At 44.0% G+C, this 16196-nt stretch overlaps 1 protein-coding gene across 1 annotated transcript in view; it reads right to left on the minus strand.

Moving 5' to 3' along the window:
• Akap12 (A-kinase anchoring protein 12) overlaps positions 1–16196 on the minus strand; it is a 90047-nt gene that overhangs the window by 34834 nt on the left and 39017 nt on the right. Inside the window, exon 2 of the mRNA XM_026399939.2 lies at positions 10209–10323. Coding sequence (XP_026255724.2) covers positions 10209–10323 — 115 coding nt within the window. The remainder of the gene's footprint in view (positions 1–10208; positions 10324–16196) is intronic.

A 16196-nucleotide genomic window follows, 5' to 3' on the forward strand; every position in this document is an offset into this window, starting at 1 on the left:
TGGGCCCCCCTGATCCCTTAAAAGGAAAGGGCTAGCTGTTAAGGTCTGTAAATAAGTCAAAAATAACACCTGGTATTTTGCCAGAGAAATGTTGGAGTTAGTAAACAAGTCTGGATGGTGCCTGATTCCCCGGCTATTTTGCTGCAGACTGCGGCAGATGGTGGCCCGTACGGGGAGCCCCGGGACACTCGGGGGTAAGTGACGAAAAAAAGCTGCCCGTCCATAGATAGGACTGGAGCAATCCGCTCGTCCCTAGGCAGATAGGGCGAGAAAGGAAAGAGAGAGGAAAAATGGCCATTTCGAGAAAATGGAAAAGATTGATACAGTATGTTTGTGTCTTGTTTTGTCTCAGTGTATTGTATTGTCTTTGCAATGAAAATATGGAAGGGGTGAGAAGTAAATTACTAAGGGAAGAAGACACCCCAATGAAACCAAGAATAGTTAGGGCATGTGTTGATAAAAGCCCAGGAACTCTAGTCAGAAAGAAAAAGAAAAAGAAAGTTCAGAAAAAAAAGGATTATCAGAAAAGAAGTTGCAGCAAAAGGCTATTACTAAATGCTTTTCGTTACCGGAGGGTGCGTGAATCTGTGCAGCGGCTGCCATGTGCACAAGCAGGTCATGGTGCAGCAAGTACCTTCCAAGCAGCGGCGGCAGCCGGCTCTTTCACTGCCGGGAGCCCAAATCTAGACCTGACCTGGAGGCACAGTCTCCCGGGCTCTTGCTCCCTGTGCCCAGTAGCAGTTTGAGTCCGGGACACTCCCCAGGGCCATCCGGGGATGCCTGGGACACTACAGCCGGCAGAAGATGCTACCAGCGTCCCTGATTTTTGGTCATTTTCAATGCCAATAACTAAGCTACAATGGTTCTCCCACACCTGGAAGCTAATGAGTAATGAGCACTATTAAGGCTTATTTCAAATGTAAAAAACCCTTGAGATAATGTACTAAATTGTTCAAAAGGTTGTTTTCTTAGTAGAATGTTACAAGATTTTCTTTAGCCATCCGGAGTTCCTGCCTTCATCCCAGTGCCGATGAAAACGAGGGTGGAAGAATTTCCAGTGTTGCAGAGAACCGGAGGAAACTTCAGCTGAGAACCAGACAAGACTTCGGATCAAGCTAGCTGCCTGCAGAACTTACCTGGACTGTGATTTAAGCTAGCTGCCTGCAGAACTTACCTGGACTGTGATTTAAGCTAGCTGCCTGCAGATCTGGACTGTGATTTACCGGGGCTGTGAGTTAACCTATTAAGACACTGCTTTACCTGGACTGAGACAACAAACTGTAATGTACAACAAATTGTAACTCGGTATCTTTGCTAACGGTGTCATTGCTGGTATAATTTTTCCAAGGGCTTCTTGCATGGAGCCATAAGTTGGCTTGGTATTGTTACATTTTGTATCCTCACTTTCTGTTTGTAGCAGGTTATTTATGGTGTTTCCGTAAAAACCACTATGGTCTTTATTTAAATTAAACAAAAGGGGGAATTGTTAAGGTCTGTAAATAAGTCAAAAATAACACCTGGTATTTTGCCAGAGAAATGTTGGAGTTAGTAAACAAGTCTGGATGGTGCCTGGCAAAATGTCAGAGGGAGTGATTTGAGAAGTAACAAAAGTGAGCCATTAAGTGTGGAGATTCCTTATTGGTTGATTGATGTATCTAGTTTATGCTAATTAAGATAAGCTGTGCAAAATGTATAAATAGCTCTGTTGCCCTACAATAAACAGCTCCTATTCCTGCTGTATCAACGTACACAAGTTATTCGTCACCCCCCGGCTATTTTGCTGCAGACTGCGGCAGCTAGCCAGGCATAGTGGCACATAATCCCATTGACTCTGGAGGCTGAGGCAGGAGGATCCCAAGTTAAGAGGCCAGCCTTAGCTCCTCAGTGAGGTCCTGTCTCAAAAAACACAAAGGACTGAGATGTAGCTCAGTAATAGGAAGCTTCTGGGTTCCATCCATCTGAACTCTGGAAGGGGCTGAATCTTGGCATGTTACTAGGGCAAACCTACAGGCCAATTCACAATGTAGTCTGGCTGTTAAATGCCCCTCCAAGGCCCATGTGTTAAAGGACTGGTCCCTCATTGGTGCTATGGGGAGGTTCTATACACCTTTAGGAGGAGAGGCCTAGTAGGGGGTCCTTAGGACATCAGGAGCATGCCCCTTAAGGGGACTGTAGGACCCAAGTCCTTTCCTGTTCCTTTTTTTCTTCCAGTCCAAGAGGTAAACAATTTTCTCTGTCATGTACTCCCCACCACTGTCTTCCAGCAAAGTAATGGGTCTCCCCAAACTTGGGATGGAACCATAAGCCAGAAGAAACCTTTTCTCTTCCTAAGTCAATTACCTCCAGTGTTTTGTTAGAGTGACGTAAAGCTGACTAACATACTCACTTAGGCTTCCCTCAAGGGCAATGCTGCAGAGCACCAACCCTGATGGAGAGAGGGTTGGGTAGCCCTAAACTAGAGAGGTGCACAGATAAAGCCAATAGCCTGTGGGGCAAGGATGTGGCACTTATGGACATTTTCACGACAACCCCTCTTCCACAGCCCTGACCTTCGAAGAAGTCAGCAGAATTGCAGGACAGAGATATGATACCTTGTGGTCATATTTATAAAACCATCTATCTCTTTTGTTTTCCTATCTGGATGATTATGTATCAAGTTATTCTCTTTTTTAAAACATTAGTTATATAGGACAGCAGAATGCATTTTGATTCACTGTACACATCTGCAGCACAACTTTTCATTTCTCTGGTTGTACATGATGTAGCGTCGCACCCTATGTGGAGTCATACATGTACCATCTTTCATTCCACCATCTTTCCTGCTCCCATGCCCCCTTCAAGTTATTCTTGAATAAAGTTTCCCCTCTTCAACATTTATTTCCAATGAAATTAAATCTTCAAATCTAGAGAGTGGTTTTTAAAATCAGATTAATAAGAAAAATCATAGAACTATTTTTATTGAAGGCAGAGTGAAATTACCAAGCGGATTCCTGTCTGCCCACGATCACTTGGTCTTCAGTAGCTAATTCACAGTGAGGCTTTGAGTTCCCATAACCAGCAATATTGATGATAGTCATAGAATTTCAGAAATGGATGCAGATGCTCATTTTACAGATGAAAACTGACTCTTAGAGAGATGTATTCAAATGAAGGTCACCCAGAGAAAGAATAATTGAACAGACTTTTATATATTTCAGTTCCCTGAAATTAAGGAATTTAGAATGGGGTGGGAACTTGAAGTCTTTCCTTCCTCACCCCCACCCTGTTTTGTTAAGTTAGACAACTTCATTATAGTTCAGAGGGAAACAGTCTTCTCTGTGCATCTCTAGCTGCTGATTAGTTAAAGAAAAAAAAATTCTGTTTCTTTAAGGGCGAAAGCAGTAGAATATCTGTAGCAGAAATCTGTCGATGACATAAGTAGTTTCAGAGCACCTGTGCTGGAAATATTGCTAGGGAACAAAGGAATGAATCCAAACCAGTTGCCAGCACTTGCACACCATAGCACTTTCACCTAAGTTCAAGGCCGGTTCTGTGTGTGTTCTCAAAACATCACCAAACAGGATACAGCTTGAGAAAATGTCATGCGACAGTACTGCATTTGAAATGCCAAAGTGTGTGCGGGGAGCCCCTCCGCCTACAGAGCGCTCCCATTTGATAGCTTTACTAGGAAACCTCATTTAATCCCAGGCAGGTCAGGGTCAGATTTCCCATTTGCACACCATACCTGAAAGCCAACAGCAGGCACCTGTGAGGGCCCAGCCCCGTGCACTGAAAGAAGGATCCGGCTTGGTTACCGCCCGAGCAACAAAAGGAGAGATCTGTGAATAAAATCTATAAAGTGGCAGTATTTGGGCAGGAAATGAATGGGTACAAAGTTAACAAACGAACAGATTCTCCTTAGCCATATAATTAAAAACACAGGAGAAAATAATACCATTGTGAATTTTAACTCAAAACTGTCTTCAGTTATTCTGATATTTATTGAGTGTATACTGTGTTCTGGACACTATCCTAGGCCCAGAGGATTCAAAGAACAAAACAAGACTGGGGTGTGGCCCAGTGGGAGGGCACCTGTCCAACAAGAAAACAGAACAAAATAGAGCACACCCCCCCCCCGCACACACACACACACACACACACACACACACACACACACACTGTGCCAGGAACTCTTTGCCTTGGTGATTCTGTTTTAAAGGGTAAGAGACAGATAGAAGGAGAGAGGTCAGCAACTACTATGTAGAAAAAGGAAGGCAGAACAGAGGGCAGAGATGGAGGAGGCAGGAATTTCTTCTTGAAAAGACTAAGAAGATATCGATTATGTGCAAATTGAAATAGAAAAGGAAGCAAACCCTAAGTAGAGAAAGCAGACTTGCACAGCCAAATGAGTATTTGGAGGGGAACATTTTTTAAGATCCAGCACAGGTTTTAGAGCACCCACTATCCAGATACGATTACTAAATGTTCAAAAGCAAGGAAGGATCACTTGAACTCCCGTTTGGATTTTCTGTAAGGTAACAAGATCCGCAGGGAGGGCTGCCATTACTTGGCCTCACCTTTTGGCCTTTCCACATCCCAAGAGGAACTTTACACCAGGAACTGGAGGGTTCAAATTTAATAAAAGCAAAGACAGTGACATTAAGCACCATTAGGAAAACGAAATTCTCCTCAGTGTGGCAAATTAGACTATTAGATGACTGAGCAGGGAATTCTCCACTTGTGACTGGACCTGGGGGATAATAGACAAGTGTAGAAAAGTGAACTTCTGTGAAATATGAGGAATATGTCCTCTAAAAGACTTCTGCTTCAAGCAAAGTTTTATTTGTTTTTCTTAGGGGACCGAAAATCCTCCAGGACCAGCGGGTACAATGGTTATCGGCGTAACAAAGCCTGTTCATCTGCTCAGCTGGCTGATACAGTAGCAGCCCCCTGCACAGTGGGAGATGGCAGAGCAAAGCACCCCCTGACCAGAAGCTGCGGTGCACACCTGTGATCCCAGTGACTCCGGAGGCTGAGATAGGACGGTTCCAAGTTCCAGACAGCTTGGACAATTTAGCAGGACCCTGTCTTGAAATAAAATGTATAAAAGACTGGGGATGTAGCTTAGTGATAAAGTGCCCCTGGGTTCAATCCCCAGTAATCAAAAAAAAACACAAGCAAGAGGGGGGGAAAAAAAAAAAAAACCTGTTTGCTGCTGCCACTCCATAACCATTACTACTGGTGTAAATGTTGTCAACTCTGGGTCTGCCAATGAGAACAAAATTACTTCATCCCGTGAGAGGAACACCTTTGCTCCCTTGCTCACACAAACAATGCAACATGAAGGGCGCAGGAAATGTGGTTTTCACATTTGCAATGCCTTGCTGCCACGGACTGCAGAAAAGCAAATAGAGAGTGAACTCCTTCTAAGTGACACATTCAAATATATCAAGACCTAACTGGGTGCAGCGTCACATGCCTGTAATCCCAGCGGTTCGGGAGGCTGAGGCAGGAGGATCGTGAGTTCAAAGTTAGCCTCAGCAACTTAGCGAGGCCTTAAGCAACTCAGCAAAATCCTGTTTCTAAATAAAATATAGAAAAGGTTGGGTATGTGGCTCAGTGGTTAGATGCTCTGGGTTTAATCCTGCCCACAAAATGCATCAAGACCTGAAACAAACTCCTGATTACTTATGTTACAATGAGGTTTGCAGACCTTTATTCAGTAAACCATTATGTTATTATCAAAAGAAATGAGATTGAGTTTTTTTATTTAGAAAGATTGATTTTCCTCATCTGGGGAAAAAAATCCATTAACAGATACTATGATTAAATTTCTTTTTTTAAATCAACAAGTTGTTCTATTTTACAAAAGTTTTAAATCGAAAATTGGCCCTAGTCCAAGATGTTTCAAAAGTCATTCTTTGTTTACGTAGTGTGTGTGTGTGTGTGCGTGCCAATGAGAATAAATGCTTAGGACCTTGAGCATGCTAGTTAAGTCCTCTACCACTAACCTGCACCCGAGATCAAAAGTCATACTTGTTTGAGTGCACAAGGAAAAGAACCCAGGGGAATTTTACCTCTGAGCTACAACCCCAGCCCTTTTTTCTTTTGAGACAGGATTTCACTTAAATGCCCAGCTTGGCCTCAACCGTGATCCTCCTGCCTCGCCCTCCAAGTGGCTGGGATAACAGGAGTGTATTACCATGCCCAGCTCATTTCATTAATATTTTCAGTAGAAGCATATTTGCCATGAACCTAATAGCACTTGCCCAGCCCCTGTGAGGGCTAGAAGTGGCTTGTCTTGGCATAACAGAACTGTCCAGCTGGGGATGAAAGCCAAACTACCATTTGCATATGAGCAATCTTATTAACTGATAAACCCACTAATTACCTAAGAAAGCACCGGTGAAAGGGACTGAATCACCAAAGATCTAGCAATTTGCTGTGGTTTCTCCACCCACTTCACTGTAAGTAAATGTTTATGTTCATCCCTGATGGTGTATGCTTTTCAGATGCCCCCTATTAAATAATCGTCCAACCCCTCCCACCCTATAGATACATATCTGACTCTGCTGTTCAGCTTAGAAAATATTAGGTAGACAATTTTTTTCTACCACTTAAAGAAAGTTTACAAGGAAATCAAATTCTTTTTTATTATAGGAAGAGGACTGGTTCTGAATTACCAGTATTTCCAGTTTCAAAAAAAAGCCAATGAGTCAAGGTGGATAAAATTATTCTTACTTCTGGCTCACCCCCCACTTCACCCCCTGCCCTCTGCCATGTTGGGGATGGAATCCATGGCAGGGAGCATGCTAGGCAGGCACCCTACACTGATCTACACTCCCAGCCCCATAAATACTGTCGGCCACCTTAGCATAAAATCTCCCTAGAAGGATGCCCCTTGTTTGCAGTTTGCTCTCATCAGTAGATCTTGCAGATCAAATGCCGAGTGCCACTGCTGGCTAATCCTCCAGGGAACCAAGACGGGTCAGGCTTGTTCTTATTTTAGTGGGCAGTGGTAACAATCAATGTCCCCCAAGTCCTATAACTGCTTACATACCAAACTCTGCCTTTGCTTATATTACAGCTATATATATGTTGTAGATGGACACAATACCTTTATTTTATTTATTTATTTTTATGTGGTACTAAGGATCAAACCCAGTGCCTCACATGTGCCAGGCAAGTGCTCTACCTCTGAGTCACAACCCCAGCCCCATTTGAGCAATCTTGCAGGTCCGATTCTGATTTCCAGAAATAACCATCAAAATCTAACCATAGGGGGCTGGGGAAATAGCTCCGTGGCAGAGCACTTGCCTAGCATGAGTGGGGATAACAGGTGTGCGGCTCTTTTCTTTGATATTTTCAGCAGCATCAGGTTTGCCATGGAACACATAGTTGAATCCCCAGCACTGCAGGAAAAAAAAAAATGTGGTGTTTTTCCAGGAGCAGTGGCATACACCTGATCGGGAGTTCAAAGCCAGCCTCAGCAACTTAGCAAGGCCCTAAGCAACTTAGTGAGGCCCTGTCTTAAAATGAAAAATACAAAGGGGCTGGGATGTGGCTCAGTGATTAAGCACCTCTGGGTTCAATCCCTAATTTAAAAAAAAAAAATCTAACCATAGGTTCACACTGATGATAGAAGAAAAGAATGAAAAAACACGTTTAGCAATTGAACATGAAAACTCTGTATTTACATTGCTAGGCTATTAATTATCATCTGGCAAGAAGATAGAACGGAGGAAAACACAAATATCCCAGTTGCCAAGGGAATCACAATTCTGCCTATCGCAGGGAAAGCCAATTCCAAAGGGCCCTGGGGAGTGCACCTGGTGGGAGCCCCCGTGACTGGCCTTGGGGCCACTGGAGGGAACATTAGCCCCTCCTAGAAGGCCAGGCTTTTCCAGGATCTTTCGAAGGACCAAGGGCCACTCCTTCCGCATGCGGCATTTGGAGACTGCTCAGATCCCCAAGGCCATTCAAAGTCTGAAGCCTGGGTCAGCTTGGGGAGACAAAGGAATACAGTCACAGGGTGGAGACAGAATTGTTTTCTGTAAAAGTCAGTGTTTACCATGTGGCTGAAATGTACGAGAAATCACATCTGGACTGAAGGACGAGGTCCAGCAGCAAACCTCCAGGAAACAAGCCACAGATTAAAGATCTCCATGCTATCTGGGATTCTGTGGAACATGCCCTGCCCCCTCTCTCCCCCCTCTGTCCACATCAGCTAAGTCAGAAAAAGAGCTCACTGACCCCTGCACTCCCTTGGTGGCATATCCCAGGGGTCTCTCCTTGTCCACTAAATATTTTCTAAACTACGCTCTGCTTTCAACACCCTCTTATCCAGCCCCAGATCTCCTGTCTGGGCTTTCATTCTCCTTCCTTCAGTAAAACTGCTGGGAGCACACTGTTCCTCCACGTGGGCCAGCCTCGGACTTGTCCTACACAGTGCGCAAGAGCTTACATATGGCCATCAGCTGACTTGGGTTGGAGTCTTGGAATGATCCTATCCACCTCATAAGGATGCCCCATTAAAGGTGATGATGTACAAAAGGCATGGTTCTGGGCCCGTGATAAAAGCAGATGACCCCTGGAGGGTGGAACTGCTCAGTGACACAGCACTTGCCTCCATGCACCAAAGAGCCCTGGGTTTGAACCTTGGCACCATGCACAAAACCCATGAGGCATTAGCTCTTCTGCTGGCATCTCTCATTTTGCCTTTTTTTTTTTTTTTTGGCATGGTGCTAGAGATCAAAGCCAGGGCTCGTGCATACTAAGCAAGCGCTCTACTACTGAGCTACACCCCAGCCCTTTCCTTGACTTACCTAAATCCAACCTTCCCTCATCCCCAGATTTCACCCCACCCTTGACCTTCAGGCATCACTGCACCTAGACTCTGAACAGCCCTCAGCTCTTGCAAACTTCATTAGGTAATCCCCAAGTGGACTTGCTTTAACCTTCCCCAGATCACCTTCTTGCCACCCTAAGCAGAGGACCCGTTTCTTAGCTCTTTTCAACCCCCTATAAAGCAAGCAGCACAGTGTCTGGCTGTGGTCAAATCAAAAACTGCTGCTGCTCGACTGGATTCAAAAGTGAACGTGGGAAGGACAAGGCGCTGGGCTGGGGAATTTGAGTTGGGTCCATTCCAATTATTTTGGTGGATATTATTTGAAACTCTCACACTAGGTCAGGCAAACACTCCGTCTGTGAGACTGTGTATATTTCTAACTTTATATGGTGCCTGTGGTGCTACATAAAGACCAGTCTTCCCACCAACTTCAAAAGCAGCTCCCGGCTTGAAGCTGCGCTGCGGGGGCAAGAACGAGAAGAGAAACGGTTCCACGTGTTCAAAGAATCTCATGTCACAGAGGCCACGTCTCGTCTCCCATCATAGGACTTTCCCCTCTCTCTTCATATTTCATATTACCATAGGGTCAGCGTACTGTAACCAAAAGGTTCTTCAACACGTAGCCTTTCACTTCTCACGAGAGACCAACAGGTCAAGGTGCTCGATGCTGATCCCACCATATGGCTCCCCACCCCATGAGCTAAGATCAATTGAGTGATACTTTGGCCAAAGACTCACTCTCCAGTACCACCCCAGGACTTCCAGGCTCAAGAGCTATAAGACACGCAGGCACATCATAGTGTAGATACATATCTTGTAATGTCTCTACCATTAAAAAGTGTGCAAGTTTTGCAGGCTTCTCTCTATAGAGATTTGTTATTTTCATTTATAATCTAGGGGGACGCTGGGGGTTGAACCCAGGGCCCCTGTGCATGCTAAGCACTGAGCTATACCTCGAGTCTCCGACTCTTCTAAAGCACCAGGACTTCAGTGTTTCCAACAAGAATCACATTCAACATCAGACAAGCAGTTCAGACAAGGCAACAATAATTTTAATTCAGTCTTTTAATTTACCAATGAAGGCTCATTCCTGAGTAATTTTTTGAAAAGACATTAAGTTCCAGATAAGCATGTTTAAGAGAAAAGAAATATAACTTCGAGATCTAAGCTTTGAGACTACCCTGAAAGTCAGACAAATACCTCCTTTTGAAGCCTACTGCCTGTTTTTGTTGCTAACTTCATTCGCCATCATGAATTATGAGAGTGAATTTTTTTTTTTTTTGGCTGAAAATATGAAGGAAGTGAATTCCCAAAGATCACTGCAAATGCTGTTTGCCCTTTGGCCCCTGGTATCCTGCCAGAGTCTCCAAGGATGGCTTACCATCAGTGGCAATGACGTCTTCCTCCTGGCCATTCAGGGCTTCGTCTTGGAGGCTGAGGTCTTCTTGCTCAGCTAAGCCATTCACGGTGGACAGCTGACCATTCTTCTGTAGGAGCTGTGAGGAAGACAAAGCCACGTGAACTTCAGTTCTCAGGACACATTAGAAACAATGACACAATGTGGTGACTTCCAGAAGACAAGAAACAGGGAGGCTCAGTGGCAGGGAAGAGGGAAGCCCTGTATTCACCTGAAAGATCCAGCTCCCTTCAGAAGGAGCTAGCTGCTATCATGACGCAGACGGGGCCTAGTATCTGCGGGAGTCTCTGCACCAGTCATTCATTTATTCACTCATTCACCTGAACCCCAGGTAGGACACATCCACCACTCCTTCAGGACAATTTCAAAAATAACAATGAATAAGTCAGGTGAGTCCCCACTCTGAGTTTGCACACTACCATGGAAGCCAGGCTTGTTTATTTATTTATTTATTTTTATTTTTCAGTGCTGGGGATCAAACCCAGGGGCTCGCACAGGTGGTCAAAAGCTCAACCACTGAGTTACATCCCAGCCCTAAAAATGTTTTTGACTCTGTCACCTTCTAATTATACACAGGTTATGCATATTTAACTGGAATATATAAATGACAAGGTGCCCTCAGGTTAGAAGGCAGATGTTCAAACAATTAATTGCTAAATCGAAGCTCTGCTAACTGTCACAAAGGAGATGTAGATAGAGCAAATGACAATAACCAGGGGGCTCTCACCCACACAGGGGGCATCCCCAAAGGATGATCCATGCAATGCATGTTTTCAGTTGCAAAAACAGTAAGGATATGTATACATACCCCCATTTTTTTTCAATCCTGAGAATAGAAGTTAAAAGTTTCTTGATTTTTGCTTGCTTGTTTGTATGGGGATTGAATCCAAAGGCGTATTACCATTGAGCTACATCTCTAGCCCTTTTTAAGACAGGGTCTTGCTAAGTTGCTTAGGGCCTCTCTAAACTCCTAAGGCTGGCCTGGTACTTGTCAGTCTCCTCCTTAACCCTCCAAGTCACTAGGATTAAAGGCAAGCACCACGCCACGCAGGTTTGAGATAAAGAGTATTAAGCCAGGGCTGAGGATGTAGCTCAGTTGGTACAGTGCTTTCCTCACATGCACAAGGCCCTGGGTTCAATCTCCAGCACCACAAAAAAAAAAAAAAAAGTTAAGCCAAATAAAAATAGCACAATAACAACTATTAGGAACCTAAAGGCTTCAATCATACTTTGTAACTGGTACACATTTCCATGTGTCTTAAAACCAATGCAGGCAGGTGCCAATATTTCCAAAGCAACTACGGAGGGGTAGGTCTTCCCTGCTCCCCACAGGCCCCAGATCAGCCATCAGAATGTGAAGTCCAGGTCTACCAGCTGCTGCCAGGGCTTTCCACAACACTTCAAATTGTTCAAGACCCCCACATAAAACACAGGTACCCACAATGGTACGATGACAGAGTATTCCCTAGCACCAGACCTGCCTGCTACCAACAAAACCCAAAGAGGGATGGAGGTGGTAAGATGCAAGGGCCTGGGTTCAATCCCCACCACAGAAAGGAGGGGAGAGGAGAAGAAGAAAAGAGAGCAATCCCAATCACAGAAAGGGGTAGGGGGAGGAGGAAAAGGGAGCAACCCCAACGTCTGGCACTCCATTTAATATCATCTCACCCTGCTTACAAGTCAACAGATAAGTCCCCAAGCCACGGGCTTGGGTCAGTCTTGAAGGCACAGTACGCTCAAGACAGTCTACCCGAAATCCTTAATTTGTGCTAAATTGATATCACCTGGCTGTCTCCTGCGCCCAGCAAAGCTGTCCTTCAACCGAGTGCATTTCCTCCTGAAATAACAGCACTGTACTTTACTAGTGATATTACAGATGGAACCGTTGGCTTCAAAATGCCCATGCTGAGTCCATTTATTAAACAGAATACTCAGATTACATTTCCTCTTAAAGTCTTCTCTTACCAAAATATGAAAGATGGGAATTTTAAATGAAACCTAAAGACAAAAAGAGAGGGGGAGGTGACCCCACAAGGCCCATCAGCGAAACTGTCAACGTCCTTTAAATACCATTAGTGACGCGCACGGGCGAGATTTGAATTTGATTAATAATGTGAAGAGCTGGGGGAAGGGCAGGCAGGAGCCACATATTTTTGTGAGCTACGTTGATCTCAGTAATCTCCCCCACCCTTGGTACTGGGGATTGAACCCAGAGGCCCTTCACTGCTGAGCTGTATCTCCAGTTCATTTTTTTTTTTAATTTATCTTGTTTTGAGACAGGGTCTCACTAAGTTGCTTATATCTGAAACTGTCAATGTGTTCATGGTGACATGAAACTGAACAGGGAATGTCAGAAAGATACCCTAATACTCAGCTTCAGCACCTCGACTTCAATCAAAGTGCCTCTGGTATATTAAGTTTGGAGCTCTACAGAGCCTCTGTGATTCTCATAATTCTTCATGAATTGTCTAATGAAAGACATCTTTAGTTGAAGCCAAACTGAGGATCTTTAAATATGAAATGTTTGTAGGGCACAGGCACAAACTCCCCTTTACAAAAATTGCAGAAATGGTACATAAGCTGGGTTGTGGCTCAAGTGGTGGAGTGCTCACCTAGCACCTGTGAGGCACTGGGTTCAATCCTCAGCACCACATACAAATAAAATAAAGATATTGTGTCCACCTAAAACTAAAAAATAAATATGTAAAAAAAAATAAATGGTACAAATACATGATAAATGACATTAGATGGTAGGAAAGAAAAAAACAAAGTCTTAAAAACAGGTCAAAATGGACATGGTGGCACATTCCCGTAATTGCAAAGACTTGGAAGGTTCAGGCAGGAGGATCACAAGTTCTAGGCCAGCCTCAGCAACTTGGTGAGGCACTAAGCTACTTTGCAAGAATAAAAAGGGCCAGGGATGTGGCTCAGCAATTAAGCAGCCCTTGGTTCAATCCCCAGTATCAAAAAACTAAAACAAAAAACAACCAAAGAAACCCAACAACAACAAAAAAAACCAGGTCAAGGCCAGGAGAGGTGGCTCACGACTGTAATCCGTGTGCCACTCAGGCTCTGGGAAGTTACAGGTTCAAGGCCAGACTCCACAATTTAGTGAGACTTTGTCTCAAAATAAAAAAATAAAGAAAGTCATGAGTTCAATCCCCAGTACTACAGAAAGAAAAGAAAAAAGAAAGACCAGAGGTGTATGGCTAGGCCTTCTTGTATCCTAAATACAACAATAAGTTAATCGGGGAGCAGCCATTGGAATGAGTCAGGGTAACTCTACTTTAGAAAGGCACTTGATGCGTTATCATCTTTGGGAGTAGACAATTTATGACAGTGACGTTATTGAAACTGAGTTTTGAGTCTATTTTATTACATGCATAGCTTGGGCACAGCAGGCATACCCACAGGCAAAGTCCTGATAAGGATTCAGTTTGTGACTTCATTCCCAGTCACCTCACATGCAGACACTGGGACACTTCTGCCGCAGTCCGGCTGCAGCAAAATAACCGGGGGGTGATGAACAACTTGTGTACATTGATACAGCAGGAGTGGGAGCCCTTTATTGTAGGACAGGAGGGGTATATATACCTTACACACAGTTTATCTTAATTAACATAAACTAGATACAGCAGTCAACCAATAAGGAATCTCCACACTTAATGGCTCGCTGGCGTTACTTCACAAACCACTCCCTCTGGCAAAATGCCAGGTGCCATCTTGACTTGTTTACAGACCCTAACATACTTGTGTCCTCTCACTTACAGATGCTTTTGAGAATCTGGGGTGTTCTTACAGATGGTAATTCATTTTTCCCATCTGAAATAAAGTGATTTTGTTTTCTTTCTCTCCCATTCTAAACCATCTACATTTCATACTATTATTAAAAACTCAGGTACTCCTGAAAGTTATTAATGGGTTAAAATCACGTCAAGTCGAAACATGTTGTTTTGTAACTTTATGGTCCCACTCATTGGGGACACCTTTGTTTATCAGTAAACACATCTCTTGCTCATCTCTAGCCGGTATCTCTCTACCCTATAACTCAGGTGGATTTACACAGAGCTCTGCCTAGACTGAACTCTGAATGAGGTAAGGACACAATTTAGAGGAGGCTGGGATGTAGCTCAGTGGTAGAGTGTTTGTCTCACACACTTAAGGCCCCGAGTTTGGTCCTTAGTACTACAAAAACAAACAACAAGAACAAAAAGCGATTTAGGGGTTCCAGGGGTGCAAGGTAATGAAGCCCGATGAGATCTGGGGCCCTCTAGTTCAGGGAGAAAAAGTACATTGTCATTTTCAGTTTCCAAGCAAGAAATAAGGGGGAAATTTGCGTTTCATTTTTCACACTGAAGCTGCCTCACAAAGTATTCTCCACCCATCTTGGACTCTGTTTCACAGATGCCTTTATTTCTTTTGAGACAAGAATTGGACTTGAAAGACATACTCCTTACACTTCAAGGAGAAACCCAACCTTCCCACTGGATTCGTGTTTCAAAAAAAAAAAAAGGGTAAACACCTCCTTTGAACAAATCAAAATCCTAAATGTTTTCAAGCTTATATCCTTCGAGTGGGTCAGCCAGAGTTTATTCCTGCAAAGTATTACCACATTACAACTAAGCAGGCATTCAAAAAAAAGAACCTCACATGCTTCAAGAAAGCATTTTCTTCTTGTTTCTATAAAAACAAATGAGAGGGCTGGGCTGGGGCTCAGGGGTAGAGCGCTCGCCTGGCATGTGTGAGGCACTGGGTTCGATTCTCAGCACCACAGAGAAATAAATACAATAAAGGTCCATCGACAACCAAAAAAACCCGAGAATATCCAAAATGGTAGCCAAGGCCTTGCAGGAAAATGATGAGATTTCTCTGTTCCCCTTTCCTCACCGGGTGCTGCCGACGGCTTACTTTGAACCCCCTCTGCAGAGCAAGCGCTGGGACTATGGCGAGCTTTCATGGATTTGTTAACCAATGAAGAAACCCATAGGCTCTAGCGGCTGTCAAGAGGCTGGGGGAGCAGAGGGTCTACTGTGGAATAACCGTTTCCACCACGGCAGTGACACTCCCTGAGCGACATTCTCACTGGATGGCTGGACGGTTGGAAGAGGTTCCACATTCCTGGTGTTCCCAAGGTACACAAAGCTCCAACCAGTGTGATCTACCCCACCTACGGCACTCAAAGCCAAGAGGAACACAGTTACGTGGCCATAACCAGAAAGGAGCCAAAGGTCAGTCAATATGACAAGCACTCTCACACAAAGAATCAGAATAAAAAAAAAAGATTGTCTGCAGGGAATTTTAAATCCCAAGACAAAACTTACAAAGAAAACTCCTTTTTTCTTCCCTCTGGTACTGGGGAATTGAACCTAGGGTTGCTTTACCACTGAGCTATATCCCCAGCCCTTTTTACTTTTTATTTTGAGACTGTCTCTTTTAAGTTGCTGAGGCTGGCCTGTGATCTCCTACCTCATCCTCCTGGGTGGCTGGGATTACAGGTGTACGCACCACCGAGCTCAGCAAGAAAACTCTTTAATGTGAGAGTGTGTGTGTTTGCCCTTCATTCCCATAGAAAGTGTTCTGACATGAAACCATTTAAAAAGTCAAACAGAAGAAAATAAAAATGGGTATATAAATCAATCAACATTCCCCCTCATGAGCAATTTGAAAAATGTACAAAAATTTTTAAATGTGCATACCCATTGGCTCCGAATTTTAAATGTCTGCGAATGGCTTCCCATATTATGCAGGTATGGGTGCAATGATGTACAATACAGTCACTTGTAAAAGAAAAACGTCTGTAGGAGTCCATCAGTAGGGCTGGAGGTATAGCTCAATGGTAGAGCACTTGCCTGGCATGTGGGAGGCCCTGGGTTCAATCCCCAGCATTTGATAAGTAAATAAATAAAACAAAGTCATAAACACAGAACAGAAATTTCTTTTTTTAAACAAGGG

Source organism: Urocitellus parryii, chromosome 8 (genome assembly GCF_045843805.1).
Source record: "Urocitellus parryii isolate mUroPar1 chromosome 8, mUroPar1.hap1, whole genome shotgun sequence".
Classification (NCBI taxonomy): domain Eukaryota; kingdom Metazoa; phylum Chordata; class Mammalia; order Rodentia; family Sciuridae; genus Urocitellus; species Urocitellus parryii.